The sequence below is a fragment of the Bos grunniens genome, chromosome 10 (genome assembly GCF_055505025.1).
Source record: "Bos grunniens cultivar Pamir isolate PY7600 chromosome 10, Bosgru_T2T1.0, whole genome shotgun sequence".
In the NCBI taxonomy this organism is placed as follows: domain Eukaryota; kingdom Metazoa; phylum Chordata; class Mammalia; order Artiodactyla; family Bovidae; genus Bos; species Bos grunniens.
In genome coordinates this window covers 18880703-18905448 of record NC_141174.1, presented here as the reverse complement: position 1 = coordinate 18905448, position 24746 = coordinate 18880703, and the positions used below count along the sequence as shown (strand labels likewise).

Sequence of the window (24746 nt, the reverse complement as noted above, 5' to 3'; positions counted from 1 at the left end):
TCAACAGTGCTACACAGGTAGTGCACCTTTTACTCTTGCATGAGGAAAAAGGGCCAAAAGGGTATCTCTTCTTGGAAAACCACCAGGTCCCTCAGTAGGAATGGAGGAGCCAGCAGACAGCACCTTGATGAGAGATAAAACCTGAACAGCCTTCAGGGAACTCAAACATCCAAACAGCATGAAATAAGAAGTTTAATCAGAACAGGCTGCCAAGATGCAAAACAAAAATTGACCCTCAAATTTTGACAATACATTAAGAGGAGGCTTAAGCTGAACAAGAAAACCTTCCAAATGAACAGTGAGCTCTGCTCTCCTGACAACGCAAAACCAGGGACCAGGACTTTAGAATTTCACTATGAGAGAAGGGAAAGCTCTGGAAACCCTGGTGAGGCACAGTTAGAATGGAAAAGTGATGATGATCCAACAGAGCCTAAGCCTCTCTTGCTGGGCTCACGGGGCCCGCTAAAGGAAGTCACACTGGCAACTAACATCCCTCTTTCCTCTCTAAGACAAGCCTCAGTCCTCCCTGGCGCAGTCTGTATAATCCAAGAACCACGTCCTTGTTACAAACTCAGAGCAAATATGGTGGCCCAGGAGGTGGCCTATAGGGATCAATGCAAAAAGGCAATTCATTACAGAAAAGGCTCAGGTCTCCCCCGTATGGGCAAATGTGGAGGACAGGATTAGATGATGAAGTGATGAAAGCAGTGGAGAGGTGGGCCAGTGTCTACAAGACAGAGTCTGCAATCTGACCCTGACACACTGCATTTAAACCCCCAGGCTCCATCCAACAAGTCACTGGCCTGTGACTGAGTAGCTATCAACAGTTCAAATTAATCCAGTGAGCCTCAATGTGCGGTCCCCATTCAGCAACATCAGTATCACCCGGGAACTTAGCAGAAGGGCAAATTCTCAGGCCCTACGTCAGACCTACTGAATCAGAAACTGGGAGCAAGGCCCAACTACCTGTTGTAACATGTCCTTCAGGTTTTCCTGAGGCATGCTAAAATTGAGAATCACTGCTGTTTCCCCTGTAACCAAGGACCAGCAGCATCACCCAGGAGCTGGCTGGAAACACAGAATCTCACCGAGACCTGCTGATTCTGAATCTGCATTTAACAAAAGCCCGAGGCGATGCATACATAAAGTTTGAGAATACTGCCCTAACTCAATGTTCTCAACTCAGCTACACATCAGAATCACCTGAGGAGCGTTTTAAACACACCCGTGCTGAGGCACCACCCCAGATCTGGTAAGTGAGAAACCCTGGAGGCAAAGCCTTTCAATCATTTGGAAAGCTCCCTGGATAATTCTAGGTGCTCTAGGCGTCTGTCCTCATCATGAAAGGAATCCACTAGGACCGATCCTACCCCAGTGCTGTGCACAGTGAATGGATGGAATGACTAGAATTGAAAGCTCTGGTAAGAGAAACACAGAAACACGGGCAACCTAAAGCTTTCCGTGCTTTTTCTTTTCTGTGCTAAATGCTTTTGAACTGTGGTGCTGGAGAAGACTCTTGAGAGTCCCTTGGACTGCAAGGAGATCAAACCAGTCAATCCTAAAGGAAATCAGTCTTGAATACTCATTGGAAGGACTGATGCTGAGCTCCAATACTTTGGCTCCCTGATATGAAGAACTGACTCATTGAAAAAGACCCTGACGCTTGGAAAGACTAAAGGCAGGAGGAGAAGGGGATGACAGATGGTTGGATGGCATCACCGACTCGATGAACATGAATTTCAGCAAGCTCCAGGAGTTGTTGATGGACAGGGAAGCCTGGAGTGCTGCAGTCCATCGAGTCGCAAAGAGTCGGACACGACTGAGTGACTAGACTGAACTGAAAGCTTTCTGCAGTGAAAGTTACTCAAACCAGTCAATTTCACATCTAAACCGGTTGGAATCTTCAGGGAATTCTTCGTAACCATGTGTCCTGTAATCCCCTGCAACCTCAAAGTGTGGTCCTTGGACCGTTAGGCTCACCAGGGAACTTGTTGGAATACCCTATCTCAGGCCTCACTCCATCCTTTAGTCACAGTCTAACTTAAGCAGACCCCACGTGATCTGCAGGCACAGGGAAGTCTGTGAAGCACTGTTCTGAGGCTCTTTTCCCACAGTGGGGACTTACCCGCAGCTGAGACACAGGGAGGAGCAGGTGAAGTACTCGTCTGGAAAAAAGGAGCTGTGTGCCATCTGGTCATCGGGGATCTCACCACTGAAGCGGTCACTCAGAGCCTGTGCGGAGGGAAGGTGACACGCGAAGGGCCTCAGCAGAGAGCTCGGAGCTCTGGGCCTTCCACTGGCTGCCTTTCTAACACGCCCTCACCGCTGGCTTATTTCTTACCGGTTCTGCGGCTAGAAGCGGGAAGCCAGCGACTTCTGCTCCTTAACCTCCACCTTCTTGGCCTGACTTACACCAATCCTCACCACAGGAAACCTCAGAAAGAACCGGCCCATTTCCCAAGAGCTCAGAAGGAAGCAAAATTACTGTTCTCTCCTAATGACCTTGAAAGTTATAAACATGTCACACACTCCACTGTTCATTCAAAACCACCAGATACTGACGAATGCCCATTTCATCTTTGTGAAGCTGGGAAAGAAAGCGATACTTGAGAAGGTGGCTTGTCTTGAAGTCGGAGGGAGACAGAGCTCAGAAGTGCGCTGGGAGTTTTCTGGGCGTCTCCACCAGTTCTAACCACAGACACTCACTGGAGTTTACTGGCCACAGAACTATCTCTATGTACAAAAAAGGGTTATCAGCCAAAACGCAAGGAGGAATTATTCTAGGTATTGGCAGCCTTTTTATCAACTATAGTAACTAACCTAAAAGACAGCAAACGGTCAAAATAAATGCCAAGAAGAAAGATAAAGGTATGTGAAGTAACAGACTGAAATTTTTATGTTTAAAGGAAGCTTCCATTTTTAATACTCTTTGTGTTCACTACTTTATATTGAAAGTATTCTTCAGGCTGATTTTTTTTTTCCCCCCTCCAACCCTTCAGTCATACGCAGTGAAAAAAGTCATATGAATTAAATATAAATAGGCTTTCTAGGCTTTAAAAATTATTAAATATTCACAGTTCCTAAGTCTCGACTCTTTCTGTGGCAGCCAGGCACTCCTCAGGGGAAGAGATATAAAAGTAGCTTTAAAACAGAAGGACAAGATGCTACTTTCTTTAGTAAAAAGGTGAAAGAAATTTTAAGATGAGATTCAGAAAAGGGGCAGGTTAGGTTCTAAACTAAGATTCTCAAGTTCTAAACAGAATTTCGCTTAAGGACACTTATTTATTAAAACTCCTTTTCCTTTTTCCCAATGAAGCCTAATACCCTGAGTTGTAAACCAACTGTTTTCAAAAGCACAAGCTCTCAATGTTGAGTCAGGTCAGGTGTTCAAGACAAGAGTAGTGGCAAAGAATGTGTCAGACTAAGGGTGTGGGACTCACCCATGTGCATTCAAATTCAGCTCCTGCAAAGATAATGAACATGCCCATAAAATACGACCTGCCAGTGACGGCTGACCAAGTGGCAATCTCTGACTCGGACCAAAAAAAACAATCTAAGATTAATACATATACATCCTTTTCTCTTGGTAGTAATTTTGTAAAAAGTAACTAAGGGAAAACAAGTAAGATTTGGAGACAGACTATAAAGGAATATACATGTGAATATTGAAGAGAATAAACAAGACGCAAACCCAGCAGAGTCAAGCCTACACCATCCTCCTCTCTCCTACTTTTGAGTAGGACCTATCCTTGGTCTCACCTTTTCCATGCAGCCTTCCCAACCACTCTGGGAAGATCACACTCTGCCTTCTCTAAGCACCTCCTGTCCTCAACATCGGAACCAGGTAGTAAGTGATGAGGCAAAGCTGTAAGCCTGATATATGTATCTGATCTCCCAGACTAGATCACAAACACTAAGAAAGGCACGTACTACCTCTGGATCCTCCTCTCAGTCCAGCACACGTCTTAACAAGTACTCAACTAGGACCTCTGCAATGAAGTGCCCCAGCACCAAGCCCCACGCGCACCAAGCCCCACGCACACCAAGCCCCACGCACACGCCAACCCACCCACCCTCTCCTCCTCACCTTGGCCCTGCCTCTGCACCAGGTCTTATCCCACGCCCACAGGCCTCTCTAATTTATGCCTAACTACTCACTGATTGGCCAAATCACTGATAACTCTTTCTGTATTTCTCACACAGCTGTGTTTCTCAAACAGCTGTGTGCCTAACCTTCTGGGGCTAGCTGGTGGGCAAACAGAGAATCATCTTCCTAATGTGTCAATTTACTGAAAGATTTGGGGAGGAAGTTTTTGCTTTATTTTTTAGCCACACCACGTGGTATACAGGATCTTAGTTCCCCGACCAGGAATTGAACCCATGCCCCTTGCAGTGAAAGCACAGAATCTTAACCACTGGACCACCAGGGAAGTCCCAGGAAGTTATTTTTACTTAAAAAATAAACTTGGGTATAGCATGAAACCAAATGGAAAATTTGCATAAATGTGAGGACCCCCCACAAAAAATTATTTCAGCCTGTAGTTGGTAGCTCTTCAAGTGCCTCAATTTCCTTATCTGTAAAATGGGGGTGGCTATTGGAGCAGGGGTCTCCATGGATTACACTGTGAGATCAAATGAAGTTACTCCATAGAGCACATGGCATAGATTGAGAGCTCAGAAACCGTGAGCTGCCACGATTAATATTTTTATTTTTTATGCTGAGAATTCTTTAATTTTATCCTTCAGATACTCTCACCAACTGATCCAGCTAACAGAAGGGATATAAGAGCTTCTCTCCTTTCCATGACAGCTCCCTGGTCTTCATGGCTGGTTGCATTTGTGGGTGAATATTTAGCTGCAAAAAGATGCTTAAGTACCAAATGCAGTGTTAAAATAAGAAAGAAAAAAAAGAGAGCTAAAAAAGGAACGCAGAAGCTACTAAAGATGTATAATGAAACCCAAAGAAGAGCATTTTTAGCCCTCGGTTTCTCTTTTAAATAGGTAACTGAAAGGATAACCTAAGTAATACTTTTTCTTAGGAAAAATATCAAATTTAGCATGAATCCAACAGCTGGGTTGAACTCAGAAGGCATGCCACTCCCCAGTAAATGTAAAATTGCAGCCCAATAACAGTGACAGCATAAGGTTTTTTCCGTTCCAAACTCAAGTGGCCTGATTCACTTCTCTGGAAGATCTTCAGAAAAATGAGGACATTTCTAAATATCTCAAGGCTTAGCATGAAACAATCTGCAGCCTGATCACCATGAGACAAATCCCCATAGAACCTCCATTGTCACCGGCCCTAGACAACTGTTGGCTTACGTTTGCCAAGGCAACAGTAACTTCTTATGACATCAGAAAGAGAACTCCAAGACCAACCAGCCTCACCTCTTCAGATGCTGGCCACCCATCCTTTCAAATGCTGGTAACACAAGCATCGTATTTCTCTCACAACTCACCGAAGAGCCGGCAGTCAGTAATGAATCAGACCTTGACAAGCATCAGGAGGACTTACATGAATCAAGAGTATGGGAATAGGACTTCCCTGGCAGTCCAATGGCTAAGACTCCACACACCCCTTACAGGGGGTACAGGTCTGATCCCTGGTCAGGGAACTAAGATTCCGCATGCTGGATGATGCGGCCAAAAAAAAAGTATGGAAACATAACAATAACTGTTAAAAAAAGCTTGATGCTCATGTGTTTTAGATACAAGGGTAAGGAGACACTGTCTTCCTTCCTCTATAACCTGTTTCTTTCCAATGTGAACATTACCACCTAATCCATATACTTCATCTCTTTCAAGAATGTCAAGCCTCACATCATTCCAGGGTTTCTTGGGCTCCCTCCCTCCTGAGGCCCCAAAGCCATAAGAGGCAGGGAAGGACCTTTCCTGAGAAAGCTTGGGAAAGTATTTGAGGTCAGTCTGGAAAAGGCTGCCTGGAGACTAGATGATCTTGAACTTTAGTTGCCTTGACAACAGTACAGCTCTTACTATCTAACCTGTAAGTTTCACTCCAGTCATCAAAGGCTAGCAGTGAATTTTCTGATTCAAAATGGAGACTCTTATGTAATCCACGATGCCACCTCCCCCCCCAAATATATAATAACTTCGTAAATACTTAATAGGTGCTTCCTGATATGACAGAATTAGAGAGTCAGAGTTCCTACATTTATAGATCGGAGGCTAAAGGAGGTATTACATAAAACCTGTAAGAATCCAACCTTAAAATGGTTCTCTCCATTATTCATAACTGTAAATACAGGCAACAACAGTTAATTCAATATTCAACTTCCTTGGTCAATAGGGACCTGAGCATCTCTTTTCTTTAAACAGACTTACTTCATCAGTGAGAATATGCTCTGCTGGTAGGTATCTGAGCTGTTGCTACTGTGGAAACTGAGCAAACAAGTGAGAGGTTAAGAAGTGAGAAAAATTCCCCTGGAGAAAAGGAACTGGGGCTTGGACCACAAAGAGGCTAAATGGCAGGAAGAGTGACTAGATCAGCAGAATGAATGGGAAACACACGGGCAAGTCGCTAGAGCAGAAAGTGACTGAAGGTCTCATACACACACACATGCTCACACACACACACATTCTACAACTCCTCAATCTTGCTCATTAATCACATTTCCTGTTTAATAATGAACAGGAAAAGAATATGAGGAAGGAAAAAAAGATTTAACTTCTCTATGATCTGACTTATTTAGGGAGAAAATGTATACAAACATTACATACATATATTTCTGTATGCACCGAAGCAGCACCAAAAATTTCTGGAAGTGTATGTCAGAAAGTATTATAACAGTTATCATACAGTGAGGGGGACAGGAGTGAAAGGATTCAAGTCATACCTTACTATTGGATTGTACTATTTGAATCTGTACTATTTCAATTGTTCATTACAAACACACATTGCTTTTACAATTTAAAAAATAACTTTTTAAAGTAACCAAACACTCAAATACAACTTATAAGAATGTCCTTTGTAAAGGCAACTGGCAGTATGCATCAGGAACCTTTAAAGACGACCCATCTTCTGACCTTCTTAAAAGTCGAGTAACTACTGAGAAGGAATACAGCCCAGGGTTTAAAGGCACAGACTTGGGAGCCAGACTACCAGGTTCAAATCCCCACCACTGGAACGTCCCTGGTGGTCCAGTGGCTGAGACTCTGCGCTCCCCATGCAGGGGGCCTGGGTTCAATCCCTCGTCGGGAACTAGATCCCACATGCTGCAACTAAAAACAATCCCACGTGCCACAACAAAGACTGAAGATCCCGAGTGCTAGGCTGCAAACTAAGACCTGGCCCAGCCAAATAAATAAATGAATATTAAAAAAACAAATTCTCCACCACTCACTAGACAAGCCATCTCGGGCAAATTAGCATACCTCTCTGTGCCTCTGTTTCTCAACCTCAGAGTTGGTATGAGGATAACATGAAAAATACACGTCAGTGCAGAGCACAGAACATGACATCAGTAAACACTCCACAGAAAGGTTGGCCAGCAGCAATGGGAGCTGCAATTTACCTGAAGGAATTAGGCAGAATGTGGGCAACACCTTTGCTGCTGCTAAGTCGCGTCAGTCGTGTCCGACTCTGTGCGACCCCTGAGACGGCAACCCACCAGGCTCCCCTGTCCCTGGGATTCTCCAGGCAAGAACACTGGAGTGGGTTGCCATTTCCTTCTCCTTCTCTTTCTGCATGAAAGTGAAAAGGGAAAGTGAAGTAGCTCAGTCGTGTCCGACTCTGAGTGACCCCATGGACTGCAGCCCACCAGGCTCTTCCATCCATGGCATTTTTCAGGCAAGAGGACTGGAGTGGGGTGCCATTGCCTTCTCCGGGGCAATACCTTTAGGTACTCAGAAAATATAAGGAAAAATGGAAAGTACTATTAAAATAAGGGCAGAACTACTACATATAAAAAATGATCCATCCATATAAATGAAAAAGCATGCAGCTATTTTTAAAAAAACATGGTTTTATAGGATATTTAATAGCATGGAAAAAATGCTAGGCTTCAACACTCCATAAAAAAAAAGCAAAGTATATAAGGCACATAGATACATCACAACCCCAGTTCTCTTTCTAAAATAAGTAGCAAAGAATCATATAATGCCCCATTTATCTATTTTTTGCACACTTAGTTTGCTTTTTTCTTTGCTATTACAAGGCTGTTGCCATTAACATCCTCATATAGGTCTCTGTGTTCCTGTGGAAGAGTTGCTTTATGGCCAGTTTCTAGAAATGACATGGTTGGAATATATATTATGCATTTCTTTATACTACTGCATTTCAAAGTGGCTATACTAATTTTACCTCAACCAGAAGTTTGTAAAAGTTTACAGTGCTTCATATCCTTTTTGACATTTTATTGCCTAACCTGTCAGTGTTCACCCTTGCACAGTGGTGGTCTTGCTAGAGGGTTGCGATTTCTTTTTTTGGCCATCACAGTCTTGCCTCACAGTGCACACAGTGCCTCCCAATTTTCCCAAAAGGTTTATACATTTTTTTCCTAACAATATTCCTGTGTATCTTATGTAAAATAAAGAGAAAATCACAGAGGAAACAAAATCATATAAATCATACTAGAATATATCCCAAGGCTTCTTGAAGTGTTTCTTCAGGGAGTCAGTAAGGCACTGGACAAGGTGAAGAATAAATACCAGTAGAGAAAGAAAAAAATGGGAGAAACAGAAAGTCAAACAAGCTATTTTGGCACTGATAATTTATCTGTTTATGACCATCCCTACTCTTTTGTTCCAAAAAAGAATGCAAGGCCACCTTAAAAGAAAAAAAATACAACATAAAACAAAAAATAAGTGGACAAAAATAAATGGCCATTATATTATACACTGCTTTGAACTATGAAGACTTCTGTTAAGAGTATTTTAATAGCAATACACCTCTCCTAGGTCAATTTGCCTAATGCAGACCTTAAAGGTAGCTTTCTCTAAGCATGATTATCAGAGAATGAACAACTTCTAATTTAAAGAAGATTAAAAACAACCAGAAAAAGACAAAACAATTTTTTCAAGGATCTGAACAAGTTGCAAGACCCCAGAGTTCCCTGAGGAGAGCCCGAAGCACAAGCTTAAACAGGTAACTCCATCCCATGGACAGAGCTGTGGGCCCACACCTCAGTACAGCACACAGCCTGCCTCAGAGAACAGGAAATACAAGATCCAGGTAAACTCTTGAGGCCAACGGTTACCAAGAGTCCTCAAAATTCCAGCTGACCAGGCTCTTTTTAATCACAGAAAGCTTCATGAATCATATCACCTCGTAAAAACACAATGTGACAACAACAACAGCAGAAAGGGACCTGACAAACCGGCCTGGAGGAGGGCATCCAAGAACTCTGAGCACAGGTTACTTACTGCTCACGGCACCTGGTGTCCCTGAAGGGCTTCTGCAAACACTAAGCAGGTTAACTTTGAGAAAACCTAAGGAACTCTATAATGCAGCCATTGGCCTAGTTGTCAATAGTCTTAAGGATCAGATTTTACAGCCCTTTGTATAACGTAGTACGGATTCAGCCTGCATTTAAGAATGTTCCCAATATTTGGGTGTAATCTTCCACCTGACTACCTCTAAGCCATTACAAGGACATGTGTGGTCAGTCGTGTCCGACTCTGTGACCCCATGGACTCTAGCCTACCAGGCTCCTCTCTCTCTGGGATTTTCCAGGCAAGAATATCGGAATGGGTTGCCGTTTCCTCCTCCAGAGGATCTTCCCGACCCAGGGATCGAACTCGTCATCTTCTGCACTGGTAGGCAGATTCTTTACCACGGAGTCACCTGGGAAGCCCTTGAAGAAGTATACTATAAGGGCAAACACTGGTGTCTATCTTATTCTCCACGGTTATTTCCAGCACCTCAAACTCTGACACAGAGATCCACTCATTTATTTGTTGAATGGATGAACGAACAAATTTCCTAAGACCAAGCAACAGGTAAATGGCAGAACTGGGATCCCAACACAACTCTGTCTGACTCCAGAGTCCCAAGTTTTTCTAGTCCAATCAGGATACTATAATGAGATACCACAGACTGGGAAGCTTATAAATGACAGAAATTTATTCGCCACAGTCCTGTAGGCTGGAAATCCAAGATGAGGGTGCAGCATGGCAGCCTCCAAGCGGGGGTCTGCCTTCTGGTTGACAGATGGTGCCTTCTCAGTGTCCTCACTTGGTGGAAGGGAGCTTTCTGGGGCTCCATTTGTAAGGGTGCTAAAGACACTCAAGAGGGTTCCATTCTGATGACCCAGTCACCTCCCAAACCCCTGGATATGTATGTATACTAGTACATGTATACTAATTGGGCATTAAAGTATTTCAAGATATGAATTTTGTGAGGTTACTAAACACAGCCTTTAGTAACCACTATGCAAAAACCATAAACTTGTCTGAGTAGTAACTTTTCATTCCCTTCTCTTGTTTTTTTTAACTTTTCATTTTGATGTAATTTCAAACCTGTAGAAAAGTTGCAAAAATAGTATAACAAACTTCCATATACAGTTTACCCAGATGCAGAAATTGCTTACACTGTGTCCCACCGCAAACCTTTTAGACTCCATGGATGAAGCAAATCAGCATATGCCCAAAGTCTGTTCCTGGGTCAAACAGGCCAGCCTAGCTTTATGGAAACCGGTTCTCCTATCTCCTCCGGTCTCGGGCTCTATGCCCTAACCCTCAGAGCACCCTCAAATCCCTAGCTCAAGTCTTCCTGTCAACAGTGTCCTTTCTCCAAATCCCACACTCCCAGCACTGCTCCAAAGACCCTGTTCCCTCCCTGCTCCTCTGTCCTCCGCCTGCAGGCATGGTAACACAGGGGCGTATACAAAGTAAACCTTAAAACAGAAGCAGTCTTGGCAGGAACTGAGTTGATGTCTTTATTATAAAGAATGGTAAAATAAGGTTTTTCTCCAAGATGAGGACCTTTTAATTATCATCCAAGATTCATGTTCCTGGCAAGAGGACACCATTCAACAGGTAACACACTGCACTCATGCCCTTCCTTTCACAGATCCTCTCTTTGCGGCCCAGGTTTCTAATCACCAGCACCAACAGAAGCTGGAGAACTGAGTGTCCTAACCACCCACTGGTGCCCCAGTGAGAAGCACTCAGGCCAGAAACCAACTGACCTTCAGGGCTTTGAAGATGACGCCGGGGTGCCGGGGAGAACGGGTGGTATTGTTCTCCAGCTGCTGCTCCAGAGCACGCCGAAGCCCAGAAAAGTCAGTGGGAGGGTTGTAGGTCCTCGTCCCCTTGTAGTGAATGGAACTGAAGGCTTCCGGGAAGCGGCCCAGCTTCCGGAACCGGTCCTGGATGAGCTTCTCTGGCACCTCAGAGGGGTGATCTGTGGAAACAGGTGTGTGAACAGGGGCCTTTCTTAAGTCTCCTGTCTTTCATTATAAAAGGAATATGTGGTGCAACTCCGTAAATATAAAAGTACATAAACAGGCAGAACTGCTCCATGCTGTTGGAAGTCAGGATGGAAGGAACTGCCTAGAAGGAAGCACGAGCAGGGGTTTCTGTAAAGTGGGGCCTGGTATTGAAGTGACAGGTACCCTCAGCTTGTGAAAGTGCTCAGGGATACACTTCTGATATACTGTGCACTTTTTGGTATGTGTGTTACACTTCAAGGAAGTAACTTAAAAAAAAAAGAGAGAGTCATTTATTTAATTTTAATATTTATTTATTTAATGGCTGCAGCAGGTCTAAGCTGCATCATGAGGGATCTCCATTGTGGCTCACGGGTTCTCTAGTTGCGGCACGAGGGCTTAGCTGCTCCACAGCATGTGGGGGTTTCAGTTGCCCAACCAGAGATCAAACCAGAGTCCCCTGCCTTACAAGATGGATTTTTAACTAGAAGTGTCTTTTTGTTTTTTAGTGTGCTTATTGTAAAAAATCCAAACATGTCAAAGCATAAAAGGAAAGAAACGTAGGTCCTCTGCTCCCTCCTACTCTTCAAAGGGAACTACAGTCCAGTGATTACCCTTTCAGACTTTCTTTCCTACATAATTCCCAACACATACGTGCAACTTGCTTTCATCACTTAACAACATACGGTAAGCGTGTGTCCTTGGACACTTGATACACTGTGAGGAGACATCTCCTTCTTTTTAACAGCTACATAAGTCTTTCATCCTATGGATGGATTTCACCAGTCACCTTCTAGTGAGCATTTAAAATAAATAGCTTCTCTGGAAGTGCTGATCTTATGCTGGTGAAGTTGCAGACAACTGCCATTGTGTGAAGGTATCAGCCTTCCCGTAGTTTATCTAACATTTATCCAGAAATTTAGGGAGCAGCAGTATAAACAGATTCAATAATCATTTTGGAGATAAAACTTGGACGGACTTTTGGTTTTAATTTCCTTTAATATTTTTTTTAAAACCTAAATTATTTTATTCTTTAGAAACTAGATTCTGTGCTGACAAAGGATTATGTTGTTTTTAAAATTTATTTTTTTAAATTGAAGGATTGTGTTAATTCCTACCAAACATCAACATGAATCAGCCATAGGTTTACCTATGTCCCCTCCCACTTGAACATTCCCTCCCACGTCCCTCCCCATCCCACCCCTCTAGGTTGTGACCAAGCCCCGGGTTGAGTTCCCTGAGTCATATAGCATAATTTCCTTTAATATTTTAACAACAAAATCATTCCAATTAAACACTGGAAATATGGCTTTAGCTCAATTTAAAGGTACAGTCATCAAAGAGAAGTAGCCAGAGTTCTGGATCCACAAACAACTCTGGATTCAGACTCCCAATTTTGCAGCTTACTAGCTGGAAACTCCTTGGTTACATAACCTAAGCTCTCTGAGTTCAGTTTCTTCATTTGTAAAACATAGCTGCTGTTGATTGAGCTGAGTAACAAAGAAACATTAAGTCTGCATTTATTTTAAGAAAATGTTGGGACTTTCCTGGTGGGCCAGTGGTTAAGACTCTGTACTTTCACTGGAGAGGGTACAGGTTTGATCCCTAGTCAGGGGACTAAGATTCCATATACTGTGTGACACAGGCAAAAAAATAAAAATGTTTAAAAATTTAAGGAAAAAAATGTTATCTTTGTTATTCAGCTTTTATTTAAAAAAAACAAACAAACAAGCACCTAGCATAGTGCAAGGCATAAAGCAAAAGAAAAAAAGCAGGGGCGTTTCCCTGATGGCTTAGTGGTGAAGAATTCATCTGCCAACGCAGGAGACACAGGTTCGATTCCTGTTCCGGGAAGATCCCACATGCTGCAGAGTGTCTGAGCCTATGCGCCACAACTACTGAGCCTGTGCTCTAGAACCCGCAAGCCGCATCTACGGAGGCCCTCACGCCCTAGAGCCTGTGCTCCGAAAGAGGAGAAGCCACTGCAACGAGAAGCCTGCACACTGCAACTAGAGAGCAGCCCCCGCAAGCTGCATCTAGAGAAAAGCCCATGCAGCGGCAAAGATGTAGCACAGCCAAAAATAAAGAAGATTGTTTTTTTTTTTTTTTTTAAGTAAAGCCTATGGAAAAAAAAGTTACTTTGAAAGGCTGGTTATTTCAAAACCCTGAACAGGAAATTAGACCTTCCCCTCACCAAAGCTGTGAAGATCCAAAGTGGCATAAAAATGCTAATCACGGGAGGTATCCTAGACCCAGATCCTTCGGATTCTAACTCCTTAATAGGGTCCCAGTCTGTCCACTCCCCACCTGCTGCCCTGCCCTGGCTCAGGCCCCATCACTCCTCACCTAGTACTGTGATAAGCTCCTGGCCACCTCCCTGCCTCTACACGTGCCTCTCTAGTTCATCCTGCAACAGGCCGTGGGGGATCTTTTTGAAAATACAGATCTGATCACATTAACTCCCTACTTAAAATCCTTCAAGGGATCTTGTCATACTTGAGACCTAAATCAAGGCCATCCATGCATGATCTGATCCCTGACTGTGTCCACTATTCCCTCCCACACAATCTAAGCCTCAGAAACACTGAGCCTCTTCATTCAGCAAGTACCTGATGACAGCCTCCTGTGCGCCAAGCACTCACCCAGGCTCTTCAAAGGCAGCAGTGAATAAGACAGGCAAGGTTCCTGCCTTCCTGGAGTTTCCATTCCAAGGGGAAAAGATCAAAAACCAGTAAGCAAACAAACAGGATGATTTCGGAGAGCGACAGCTGCCCTGATGAACATGAACAGGGTGATCTAACAAGACAGGACCACCAGGGTGCAGGAAGGACCATTTTAAAGGAGACACTTGGCAAAGGCTCCAAAGGGCTGAGAGTTGAGCTGAATCTGAAAGAGGATGGCTGGCTGGAGGAAAGTGTGTTCCAGGTAGACAGAGTAGCATGTACAAAGATGGGAACAGAGAAAAGTCTGGTATAGCTAGTGGAGGGAGTGAAAGGGGTAAGCAGAGTTCAGAGACAGAGGCAGGAGTGAGGACACTATAATTAGGAGTTTAGATTGTATCCTGATGTAATGGAAAGCCATTGACAGGTTGGAAGCAGGAGTATGACATGACCTAAAGTATAAATTAAGCTTTTAAAAAACATCACTCCCCATCCTTTGAGGAGAATGCATTGAAATGGGCAGGAACAGAATCCAGGAACTCAGTGTACAAATACCTACAGTTCCCTGAACACAATAAGCTCCTTCAAACCACTACAGGTTCATCTTCCTAGACCATCCTTCCTCCCCTCCTCTGTTTAGCCAGTCTCTAAAGTTCAAATGTCACCTCCTCTTTCCTACAAAGATGTGTACAGTGTCCCTCTTCTGCACACTCACAGCTCCAGGAGCGACACCCACCACGGAATGGAACACATGTGGCCTCTCCAACTAGACTACCAGCTATTCGAGGGTGGGAATTGGTTTTCTTTTCAGTTTGGGGTCCTGGCAGTCAGCATGTGACCTTGTGCACTTAATAAACTTTGTTAACTAAACGAACGTTCATAATGAAACTGTTTTTGGAGCCAACACTATTGCCCCCACTGCATCCAATCACTGTCGCACCTGCTCCCTCACCCTCCCACTCGGGCGATGCTCTTGCTTCCTATTTCTCTAAGAAAACAGAAACAAGAAGACACCTTCCACCACGCCTACCTACTTACCTGTAATCGTGTCCATATAATCTCCCTTCTCTCCTGTTGTTACAGATGAGCCGTCCACATTCCTAAGGTCAGCCCTCCACCTGTGCATCACTCCTGCTCTAGTGAATCATTCCCAGCCATACCCAAGTATCTGCAATACCTCGCGTCTTAAAGTTCAATAAAGGGAAAACTTGAAATCCCACATTAGCCTCCTGCTGTCACTTACCTGCTTCCCTTTATAGAAGAAAGAGATCAATATACTACCTTAAGTTTTTTCCTTCTCTTTTCTTGATCCCACTCTGATCAGGCTTTCAGGCCCACCATCCCTGGGAAACGGTCTTACCCAGATCACCAGGGCCCTCTATATCGCCAAAGCCAATCAGCAATTCTCAATCCTCATCCTGCCCATGAGCAGATTCTGACATGGTTGATCATGTCGTCCTTCTTGAAACACTTCCTTATGTCTTGCCCAGGCAGAAATTTTTCTGGGCAATGTACCGCCACCAAGTCACTACTGCAGCCCAGTGTACCCAGAAAGGTCAAAGTATGACAACCGAACCCCATCTACTTACCAGAGCCCAGCAGCTGGGTGTGCACAGTCTCATGGAAAATGATAACAGCAGGGCCCAAGGTGGACAAGGGGACATCCAGGCCACAGCGGGCAGTGGTAGCCTTGAGCTCCTTAGTGAAATGTTTCAAATAAGCTTCTGAGGCATCCCCAAGGAACTTGAAGAGGTCATTGTGCAGTCGGTCTGCATGAGTTCGATAGATGACGAGGTCTGAGATGGCCAGGACCTTAAGCAGCAGCCGTGTTCTCTGGCTTAGATTCACTGTAGCTCCCAAGAGCCCTTCCGTGTCTATCACGGCTACTTTGTGGACTGGGTCATATGCTGCCCACACTCCCACAGTGCAGGACTCCTGGGCAGGGGAGGTTTTGAAGACTTCTCGGCCATAGAAGAAAGTGTGGTTGAGGGTATGAGACTTCCCATCCCCAGTATTTCCGAAAATGGAAACCACTTTCAGATGCTGATCAGGTTTGCAGTCCAATTTCCTAATGAAGTCCTCTTCATTCGTTACCTTCCCAAAAAAGGGGAGGGGGGGAGAGGGGAGGGGAAAGACAATGAAATACAAAAACTGCAAAATAGCTAGAAACACCTGCAAGAATTAAGTGCTTGCCAGGGCTCCTCGATTGACTTGTCAATGTGACAAGGAAAAGAAGTCCCAGGATAATAGCCTCTCACCCAACACTTACCCCTGCTGCTGCTGCTGCTAAGTCGCTTCAGTCGTGTCCAACTCTGTGCGACCCCATAGACGGCAGCCCACCAGGCTCCCCTTGTCCCTGGGATTCTCCAGGGAAGAACACTGGAGTGGGTTGCCATTTCCTTCTCCAATGCGTGAAAGTGAAGTTGCTCAGTCGTGTCCAACTCTTAGAGACCCCATGGACTGCAGCCTACCAGACTCCTCCATCCATGGGATTTTCCAGGCAAGAGTACTGGGGTGGGATGCCATTGCCTTCTCTGACACTTACCCCTAGCAAACAGCTAACAGGAACTTTGAAAGCCTCAGTCAGTATATAAGAACTTAATGGTCATAAAAATGTTAAAACTATAAACTCTTAAAAGAAAGCATAGGAGGAAATTTTGCAACCGTGGATTAGGCAATGTCTTCTTAGATATGACACTAAAATCAATACAACAAAAGAAAAAAATGGATAAAATGGACTTCATCAAAATTAAAAACTTCTATTCTGCAAAGGATACCATTAGATGAAAAGACAATCCAAAGAACGGGGGAAAATATTTGCAAACCACATATCTGATAAGGGACTAATGGTCTAGAATATGTAAATAATTCTTACAACTCAGTAAGGAAAAAATAACCTAATCAAATATTAAGCAAACAATTTGAACAGACATTTCTCCAAAGAAGACATTCAATTATCAATAAGCACATGAAAAGATGCTCAACACCATAGTCATCAGGGAAATGCTAACCAACCACAACAAGATATCCCTTCACACCCACTAGGATGGCTATGATCAAAAAGATAATGGCAAGTTCTGGTGAGAATACAGTGAAACTTCAATGTTCAAACGCTGCTGATGAGAATGCACAATGCACAGCCACTCTAGAAAACAGCATGGCAGTTTCTCAGAAAGCGAAAAACAGAGTTACCAAATGTCTCAGGAGCTCTACTCCGAGGTATAAACCAAGAGAATTAGAAACATTCATCCATACAGAACTTGAACATGAATCTTCACAGCAGCCTTATTCATAACAGTGAAAGATGGAAACAACCCATGTGTCCGTCAACTGATGAGTGAATATACAAAATGCGGTATATTTATACAATGACTGAATATTATCCAACTATAAAAAGTACTGATATATGCTACAACATGGATGAACGTTGAAAATATTATATTAAGTGAAAGAAGCCAGACACAAAATGTTACATATTATATAATTCCTTTTATATGAAATGTCCACAATAGGTCAGCTCATAGAGATAGAATATGTATCAGTGGCTGCCAGGGGTGAAGGGAAGCAGAAAATAGGGAGTGACTGGTAGTGGGTACAGGGTTCCTATTTGGGTTGATGAAAATGCTAAGGACTTAGTACTAAGGGCCACACGTTATGAATATACTGAAAGCACTGAGTTGTATATTTTAAAAGGATGATAAATACATGGTATGTGACTTACATCTAAGTAAGACTATTAAAAAACAAAGAACAACTTACTAGTCAAACTCCATCTATCCATAATTCCTCCGTTTACAGTTTAAAAACACTGCAGTCCTTATAAGAAGTCAGGCCACGAGACTTCCCTGGTGGTCCAGTGGTTAAGAATCTGCCTTCCAGTGCAGCTGATGCAGGTTCCTAAACAAGGAGCTAAGATCCCACATGCCACAGGGCAAGTGAGCCCAAGCGCCACAACTACTAAGCCTGTGAGCTCTAGCGCCCACGCTCCACAGTACGAGAAGCTCACGCCACAAACAGAGAAAACATGTGTGCCGTGACGAAATTAAAAAAAAAAGTCAGGCCAGGAAGGAAGGGCGCTGGCGTCAGTGAGATAGATCCCAGACTGGAGTTCCAGGAAGATGCTCAGGGGCCTGTAACTCTCAGAACACAAATCCCCAGGGTCAAAGCTCCTAATTCAAACACACGGTGTTCTACTCCAGCTAAAGGAGTGATGAACCTTTACAACTCTCATCCTCCAGCCAGGAGACACACAAACAACAACAACAGAAAACACATTCCTGACTCTCAAGAGTCTGCTGGTTTGATAAGGAGAAGTTACAGGGAGGCAGACCACTGGGTGTGATAATACGATCTCTTCATTTCCCATAATCTCATCAAGATGGTAAAGCACTCACTATTCTATTAATGACATCACTACAATTATTACAGGAATAGCCTTAATGACAATATTTTATTTACTGAATGCCCACTGCACTGACAGTGCCCTTCACTAGATGCATGAGGGCAGAAGCGAGTCTGCCCTTACACCCCCAGTACTCGGGATACGGCCTGGCACAGGAGAGGAGTTCAATATCGAGCTACCGAATGAATGAATGCAGTGCACCTTGCTAGGTACTTTGATCACTCTTCTCCACCCTGGATCGTCCACAGGGCTGAACACAGCGGCGGCATTTGATAACTGGGCTCACTGATCTCCCAGGCAACTGAGAGGAACAAGAAGTTACACAGAACAGCCCGCTTTGGACCCATGTCACTCCTCCAGTATCGTTCCAAGCTGCAAAGCTGGCCGCAAGAGAAACAAAACAAAAGCTCCATAAACCTCTACCAGCAAGGAGTCAGATAAGGTCAGAGTGGCCGGCTGCAAGAGTCATCAAACAGTCTGGAGGAAGAAGACAAGGCCTAGGGGTTTTCTCCCCTGGAAATGAACTCAATCATGAATCCACTATCCAAAAAAAAAAACCACAACGGGTATCCAGGACACTCAAGAGTGGGCACCTGAAAAGGGGCCTGTAGGATCTGTTAAGAGTTAAATGTCTCAAGATTTACCCACTAAATGATGTGCATAACATATATAAGTAACTCACTGGAGTCAGCATTTGGGGATATGATTTTGGCACCAGGTGTCCGGGGTATGTTAAACATACAAGTTCATGTGCGCATGTGCAGATGAGTCTAGCGCAAAGAATTCTAGGAGGTGGAGCTCAAACCTCAGGCTGGTTCTTCTACCAAGAAGCCCTGAATAATCATTCAATATGCACTGACTGCATTTTTCCACATGTAAAATGAGGATATAACCATCTTTGCCTCCCCTGACTGGGTACTGGTTGCTAATCAAATCAACAGATAAACGAGAAAATGCCTGGCAAACTGAAATCATGCTTCGTTTTTCCTTCTTCTGCCTTTCGCATTATTTTGCTCCCTGTTATACTACTCAATTCATCCTTAACCTGTGGGCAGTTTCCCCTGAGCCAGAAAGGAAACAACAGCCTAGGGAGTAAGTAACAAGACCGGTTTTTCAGTCAGAAGAGAGTGAACTGAAAGTGTTAGTCTCTGAGTCCAACTCTCTGCAACCCCATGGACTGTAGCTCGCCAGGCTTCTCTGTCCATGGGATTCTCCAGGCAAGAATATTGAAGTGGGTTGCCATTCCCTTCTCCAGGGGATCCTCCTGACCTAGGGATCGAACTCAGGTCTCCCCCACTGCAGGCAGATTCTTTACCGTCTGAGCCACCTGGGAAGCCCACAGTTGGCAGAAGAGAAGGTCAAGAAAAGGTAAGAAGGTTCCCCTTGATGAAGGAAGAATGCGGCCAGGGGGAACAAGGCTGCGGCTCTACTGGTTCTGCCTATTCACCATCTGCCTGTTCCCACTCTGCTCCATTCCTGGGCTGAAATAAGCTATCTGACTCTGAGCCCTGCCAACTGGTCACCCCACCCAACTTGACATGCTGGGAATGGTCCTCGGCCCTGACCCAACAGCAAAAACAGGAGCAACACCCCAAAGGTGCTCCTCCCCAGCCTCTGCCTTCCGTCCTCCTCCTGCTCACATGGACCTCAGGCAAGTCAGAAACACCCAAATTCAACACCCAGTGTGAAAGGCTGCTCAACTCCTGAAACCTCAGGGAAATGAGATGGTATGAGATTCTACAACCCATAGGGCTACTGAGAGGACTAAAGGCGATAAGGCACGCAAAGGGCACAGTACAACGCCCGGCACACAGCAAGCGCCTGATGAATACCAGCCATTATTTAGTAAAGACGAGCCTGCTGGGAAAATACCCAGGGGCACAGCAGCAGCGCCCGAGCTTGCGCCTGCTTGTGGCTCAGAGGTTGTCCATCCAGGGACTGAGGCAGTGATGGGGTGAAATCTAAACTAATTCTATCTGAAAATGAAAAGCTCTCACTGCTTGCTCCTGGTAACTCCTTTTCACTCCTCTTAAGCAAAACAACATAGTATTATTGATACTGACTTTATAGCTTGGGCTTCCCTTGTGGCTCAGCTGGTAAAGAATCTGCCTGCAATGCAGCAGACCTGGGTTCAATCCCTGGGTTGCGAAGATCCCCTGGAGAAGGGAAAGGCTGCCCACTCCAGTATTCTGGCTTGGAGAATGCCATGGACTGTATAGTCCATGGGGTCGCAAAGAGTCGGACACGACTGAGCAACTTTGACTATCACCATACCCATCTTGAAGAAACCGAACAACACACCCCTCTCTCTATCACTGTCTCACCCATCAAAGCTTTTCATTTTGTGCCAAGTTCCAAGGAGAGTTTCTAGAATGAAATGTTATAGTACTCAATGAACTACATTGTTTCAGCTCAGAGTTCAGAGCAGTTTACAACAGTGAAAAAGGCAACCCAAGCAGGCAAGGGGAAGGATGACAGTCTCTGAGAGATTCCTTCTCGGCCCTCAGAGAATTATTCCGGGACGAATGACCGTGTGGGCTTTGCTCTGAGGCAGCCGAGGGAGGAAAAAGCAAGAGATGGGACAGAAATCGAAATAAAAAGCCTTGGAAGGAGGAAAGTTCAACAGAGCAGAGGCAGTAAAGTTAAAGACACCGGAACATACTCCAAAGGAAAGAAACTCAGGACTGAGGTCCTCTCAGTTCTGGTCGCTCTGGGTGCAGAGGATCTGATCTGCACCAATTACAAACACGCAGTCCTCTAAGTTTTTATAGCTGAGGACAAAAATCAGGTCCTTTCCCAAAGTAATGAAAGGGCTAAGGGAGGCATGACTGCTCCGCCCCGCACAGCGCTCATGGTAAATCCCACCCTTGGACAACAAAGATGATTTTATACCTCTCCACTGAGATTCTAACATTACTCAAAATAGATAAATTATCCCCAAAGTTAAGTTCCCACTAATTACATTTACGTGAGGGTCTGTGCTGGAGAAGACTCTTGAGAGTCCCCTGGACTGCAAGGATATCAAACCAGTCGATCCTAAAGGAAATCAACCCTGAGTATTCACTGGAAGGACTGATGTTGAAGCTCCAAAACTTTGGCCACCTGATGCGAAGTCAACTCACTGGAAAAGACCCTGATGCTGGGGAAGACTGAAAGCAAAAGAAGAGGCCGGCAGCCAGTGAGATAGTTAGACAGCATCAACAACTCAAGATGGGAATTTGAGCAAACTCTGGAAGACAGGGAAGGACAGGGAAGCTAGGAATACTGCAGTCCATGAGGTCACAGAGCCAGACACAACTTAGGAACTGAACAATTACTCTGGTTTATTCTGCTTTCATTCCATTTTTGCCTGAGCTCCAATGAAGAGACAGAACCCAAAGAAACCAAACCAGATTCTCAATCTTGGCAGAACTGGAACCACTATCTCAGAAGGAAATGAGAACTTGATTACTTCATTTAACCTGTACACAAAAAATATGCTGTTTGCCATTTCAGTAAACAAAGAACGCTGCCTGCCATTCTGGTAAACAACTAATGTTGCCTCCATCCAGCCATCAGTCACTGCAGCCACCCCAGCCCTCCTGCCATGGTTCACCCTGAGGGGATTCAGGATGGAGAAAAACAGAATACTGACTCTAGATAGTAAAGGTGTACATCAAAGGAATAATTTCAATGAGCCCAGACTCTTGCATCTTCCCACAGAAAAGCACTGAAATCATTAACTTGAGATTTCTATTCTTTGTGATTAGCAGTGATCTTTTGATGTTGGACTAGAAAATTTTTCTTTTTTTCCCCCCAGCAAAAACTCCCTTGTATCCTGGTTCCTCCTTCAACTCCTTGAAACAGTTCCTCCGAGCCATCTGAGAGGCTGCTGCTGCTGCTAAGTCACTTCAGTCGTGTCCGACTCTGTGCAACTCCAGAGACAGCAGTCCACCAGGTTCCTCTGTCCCTGGGATTTGCCAGGCAAGAGTACTGGAGTGGGCTATCTGAGAGGCTACCCTAGGCTATACTCCTCAGTAAACTCACCAAGTAAAACCTAATTCTCAACTTTTAGGCTGTGTTTTTTCTCTGTTGACCAATCAACAAATATGTATCAAGCTTCATCTAGAATCTGGCACTAATCTAACAGTGTAAGACCAACATAAGTATAATTTAGGTAACATTTTCCATCTTCTGTAGGAAGGAAAGGAGAAGTGAAAAGTGAGGACTCTCTTCTCTGAAAAATCCAGAGCCATTTTCATCATGTTGAAAAAAACTCCATACAAAGATTTAAGTCCATGGCCTAATTTTCAGATAAAATTTTACTTAAACAATGTCAAACAGATCAGGACCCAGTCCACTGTTAAAGTCCAAAATCAAAGGAGGTTCCCTTCCAACCGCAAATCCCTACTGCCAGAAAGTTCTAGTAAACCTGCTCCCCCCAACCCAGCTAGTTCAGAAAATTACGTTTCATCCTATCCTCCAAGGACTGTACATGTTTGTGTTTACCCACACATGTGCCAATCAAGTTTCATGTAAAAAACAATTGTTTCTCAATCAAATGTTTTCTTAAGACCACTAAAGTCACAAGATTGGCTTCACAAACACACTGAGCGCATTTGGTAAGGGCAAAGATCATTTTCTTCCACTCCAGTGTCCTCAAAAGAGTTCCATTACTTGAGAGGTCAGGAATTCTCCTCCCATGTCTTCTAACTACCAGTGGTGCCTTTGACATATGACCTCACAGTGCTGCCTGCAGCTCCTCTAGCAGGAAAGAGAAATGTTTCTATGTAGGGATGATCCACAAAGCAAATTCTTTTAGACGGGTCATTTTTAGCTCCATGGTCAGTTTCTTTGACTTCACCCAACTCACCCAGTTCAGCTGTCCATTTATATCTGAGTGAAAAGCTTTCCAAAGCAATGCTAGATTCTGGGGATTGGAAATACCACATCATCCTCAAGACCCACATCATCCTCAAGGAACTCTTCCAAGGAGCTTCCAGATGGAAGATGCCCCCCTTTCAGTGGCGTGGCATGGCATACTCATATCTGGCCAGCTATAGAAACAGACGGAAGCTCTGGTAAAGGCTCTGGGATTAGTAGTAACAACTCCAGGCTAGACAGAAGACAGCAGAGCTGAGCACAGGGAACTATACTCAGTATCCTGTGATAAACCACAAAGGAAATGTTTTAATTTTTTAAAAAGTGAGAGCTCGATTCAGATCCACCTCCATCTGGATCACGCCATGGGCAATTTTCTCTACCCTTCTCTTAATCACAGCCTCCAGTCCCCACCCACCACCTCTGTTAACATTTTCCCATTATTCCTGGTTCCAGCTTCCCACTAGAGCATACTCCAGGTTGGCAAGGGTCTAAGCTATGCTGTTTACCACTAGCCCTAAGACAGGGCCTGACACACAATAGGAAATCTGTACTTATTTGTTAAGTAAGTGAATAAACACAGAACAGAATGTCTAGATGCTATATTCTCTCTAGGGAAGGCTACACCTTAGGGTCCAATCTGGGGACTTCCCTTGCAGTCCGGTGGTTAAGACTGCAAGGGGCATGGGTTCGATCCCTGGTTGAAGAACTAAGATTCCACATGCTGTGCAGTGTGGCCAAGAAAATATCTTTTTTTAAAGTGGAGGGGGACTTCCCCTGGTGGTCCAGTGGGTTTACTCTGCACTCCCAATGCACAGGACCTGGATTTGATCCCTGGTTGGGGAACTAAGATCCTACCTGTCTCAACATGAGTTCTCATGTTGCAACTAAGACCCAACACAGCCAAATAAATAAAAATATATATTAAAAAAAAAAAAGCAGAGGGGGTCCAATCTGCCTCTACCACTCACTGACTTCAGAAAAACCTTAAAGAAATTATTTAATTTCTCTGGGCTCCATTATCTCATCCGTAAAATGAGGGTAACAATGTAATTTACTTCACAGGATTGCTGCCAGGATTAAGTTGACAGAATGCACAGCAAGCACTCAGCACAGCGGAGGCCTGCCGTAAATGCTGTTAAGTGCCGACTGATGTTGCAGTGCCCTGGTCTGCCTCTAGGCCACACTCAAAGAGTAAATGCAACATTCAGAAGAACTAAAGGTACTAGTGGTTTTCATTCTAAAATTAAGATAGAAGTGGATACTTTCTTGTAGTTCTGTATCTTCAGTATTTTAACATGACCAGTCTATGTTAGTTTTATAACTGGAAAATAACAAATATTGCATAAAAAAGACAAAAAAATCACTGCCCTCTGGTACAGGGTTTTCTTCTGGGATGACGAAAATGTTTTAGAACTAGACAGAGGTGGTGGCACC

General features: G+C 44.2%; 1 protein-coding gene across 9 annotated transcripts in view; it reads right to left on the bottom strand.

The window, feature by feature from the left end:
* The window catches only part of ZFYVE1 (zinc finger FYVE-type containing 1), a 44748-nt gene that overhangs the window by 7312 nt on the left and 12690 nt on the right, over positions 1–24746 (bottom strand). For 5 of the 9 annotated variants that reach the window (XR_015134046.1, XM_086319898.1, XM_086319897.1 and 2 more), the window contains 3 exons: positions 15637–16141; positions 11148–11362; positions 2126–2232 (listed from right to left, as the gene is read on the bottom strand). Coding sequence is in view for 8 of the 9 variants with exons in the window: in XM_086319898.1 (XP_086176024.1) it covers positions 2126–2232; positions 11148–11362; positions 15637–16141 (827 nt within the window). In the remaining variant the exon portion in view is untranslated. The other 4 variants (XM_086319905.1, XM_086319903.1, XM_086319900.1 and 1 more) reach the window with 4 other exon arrangements.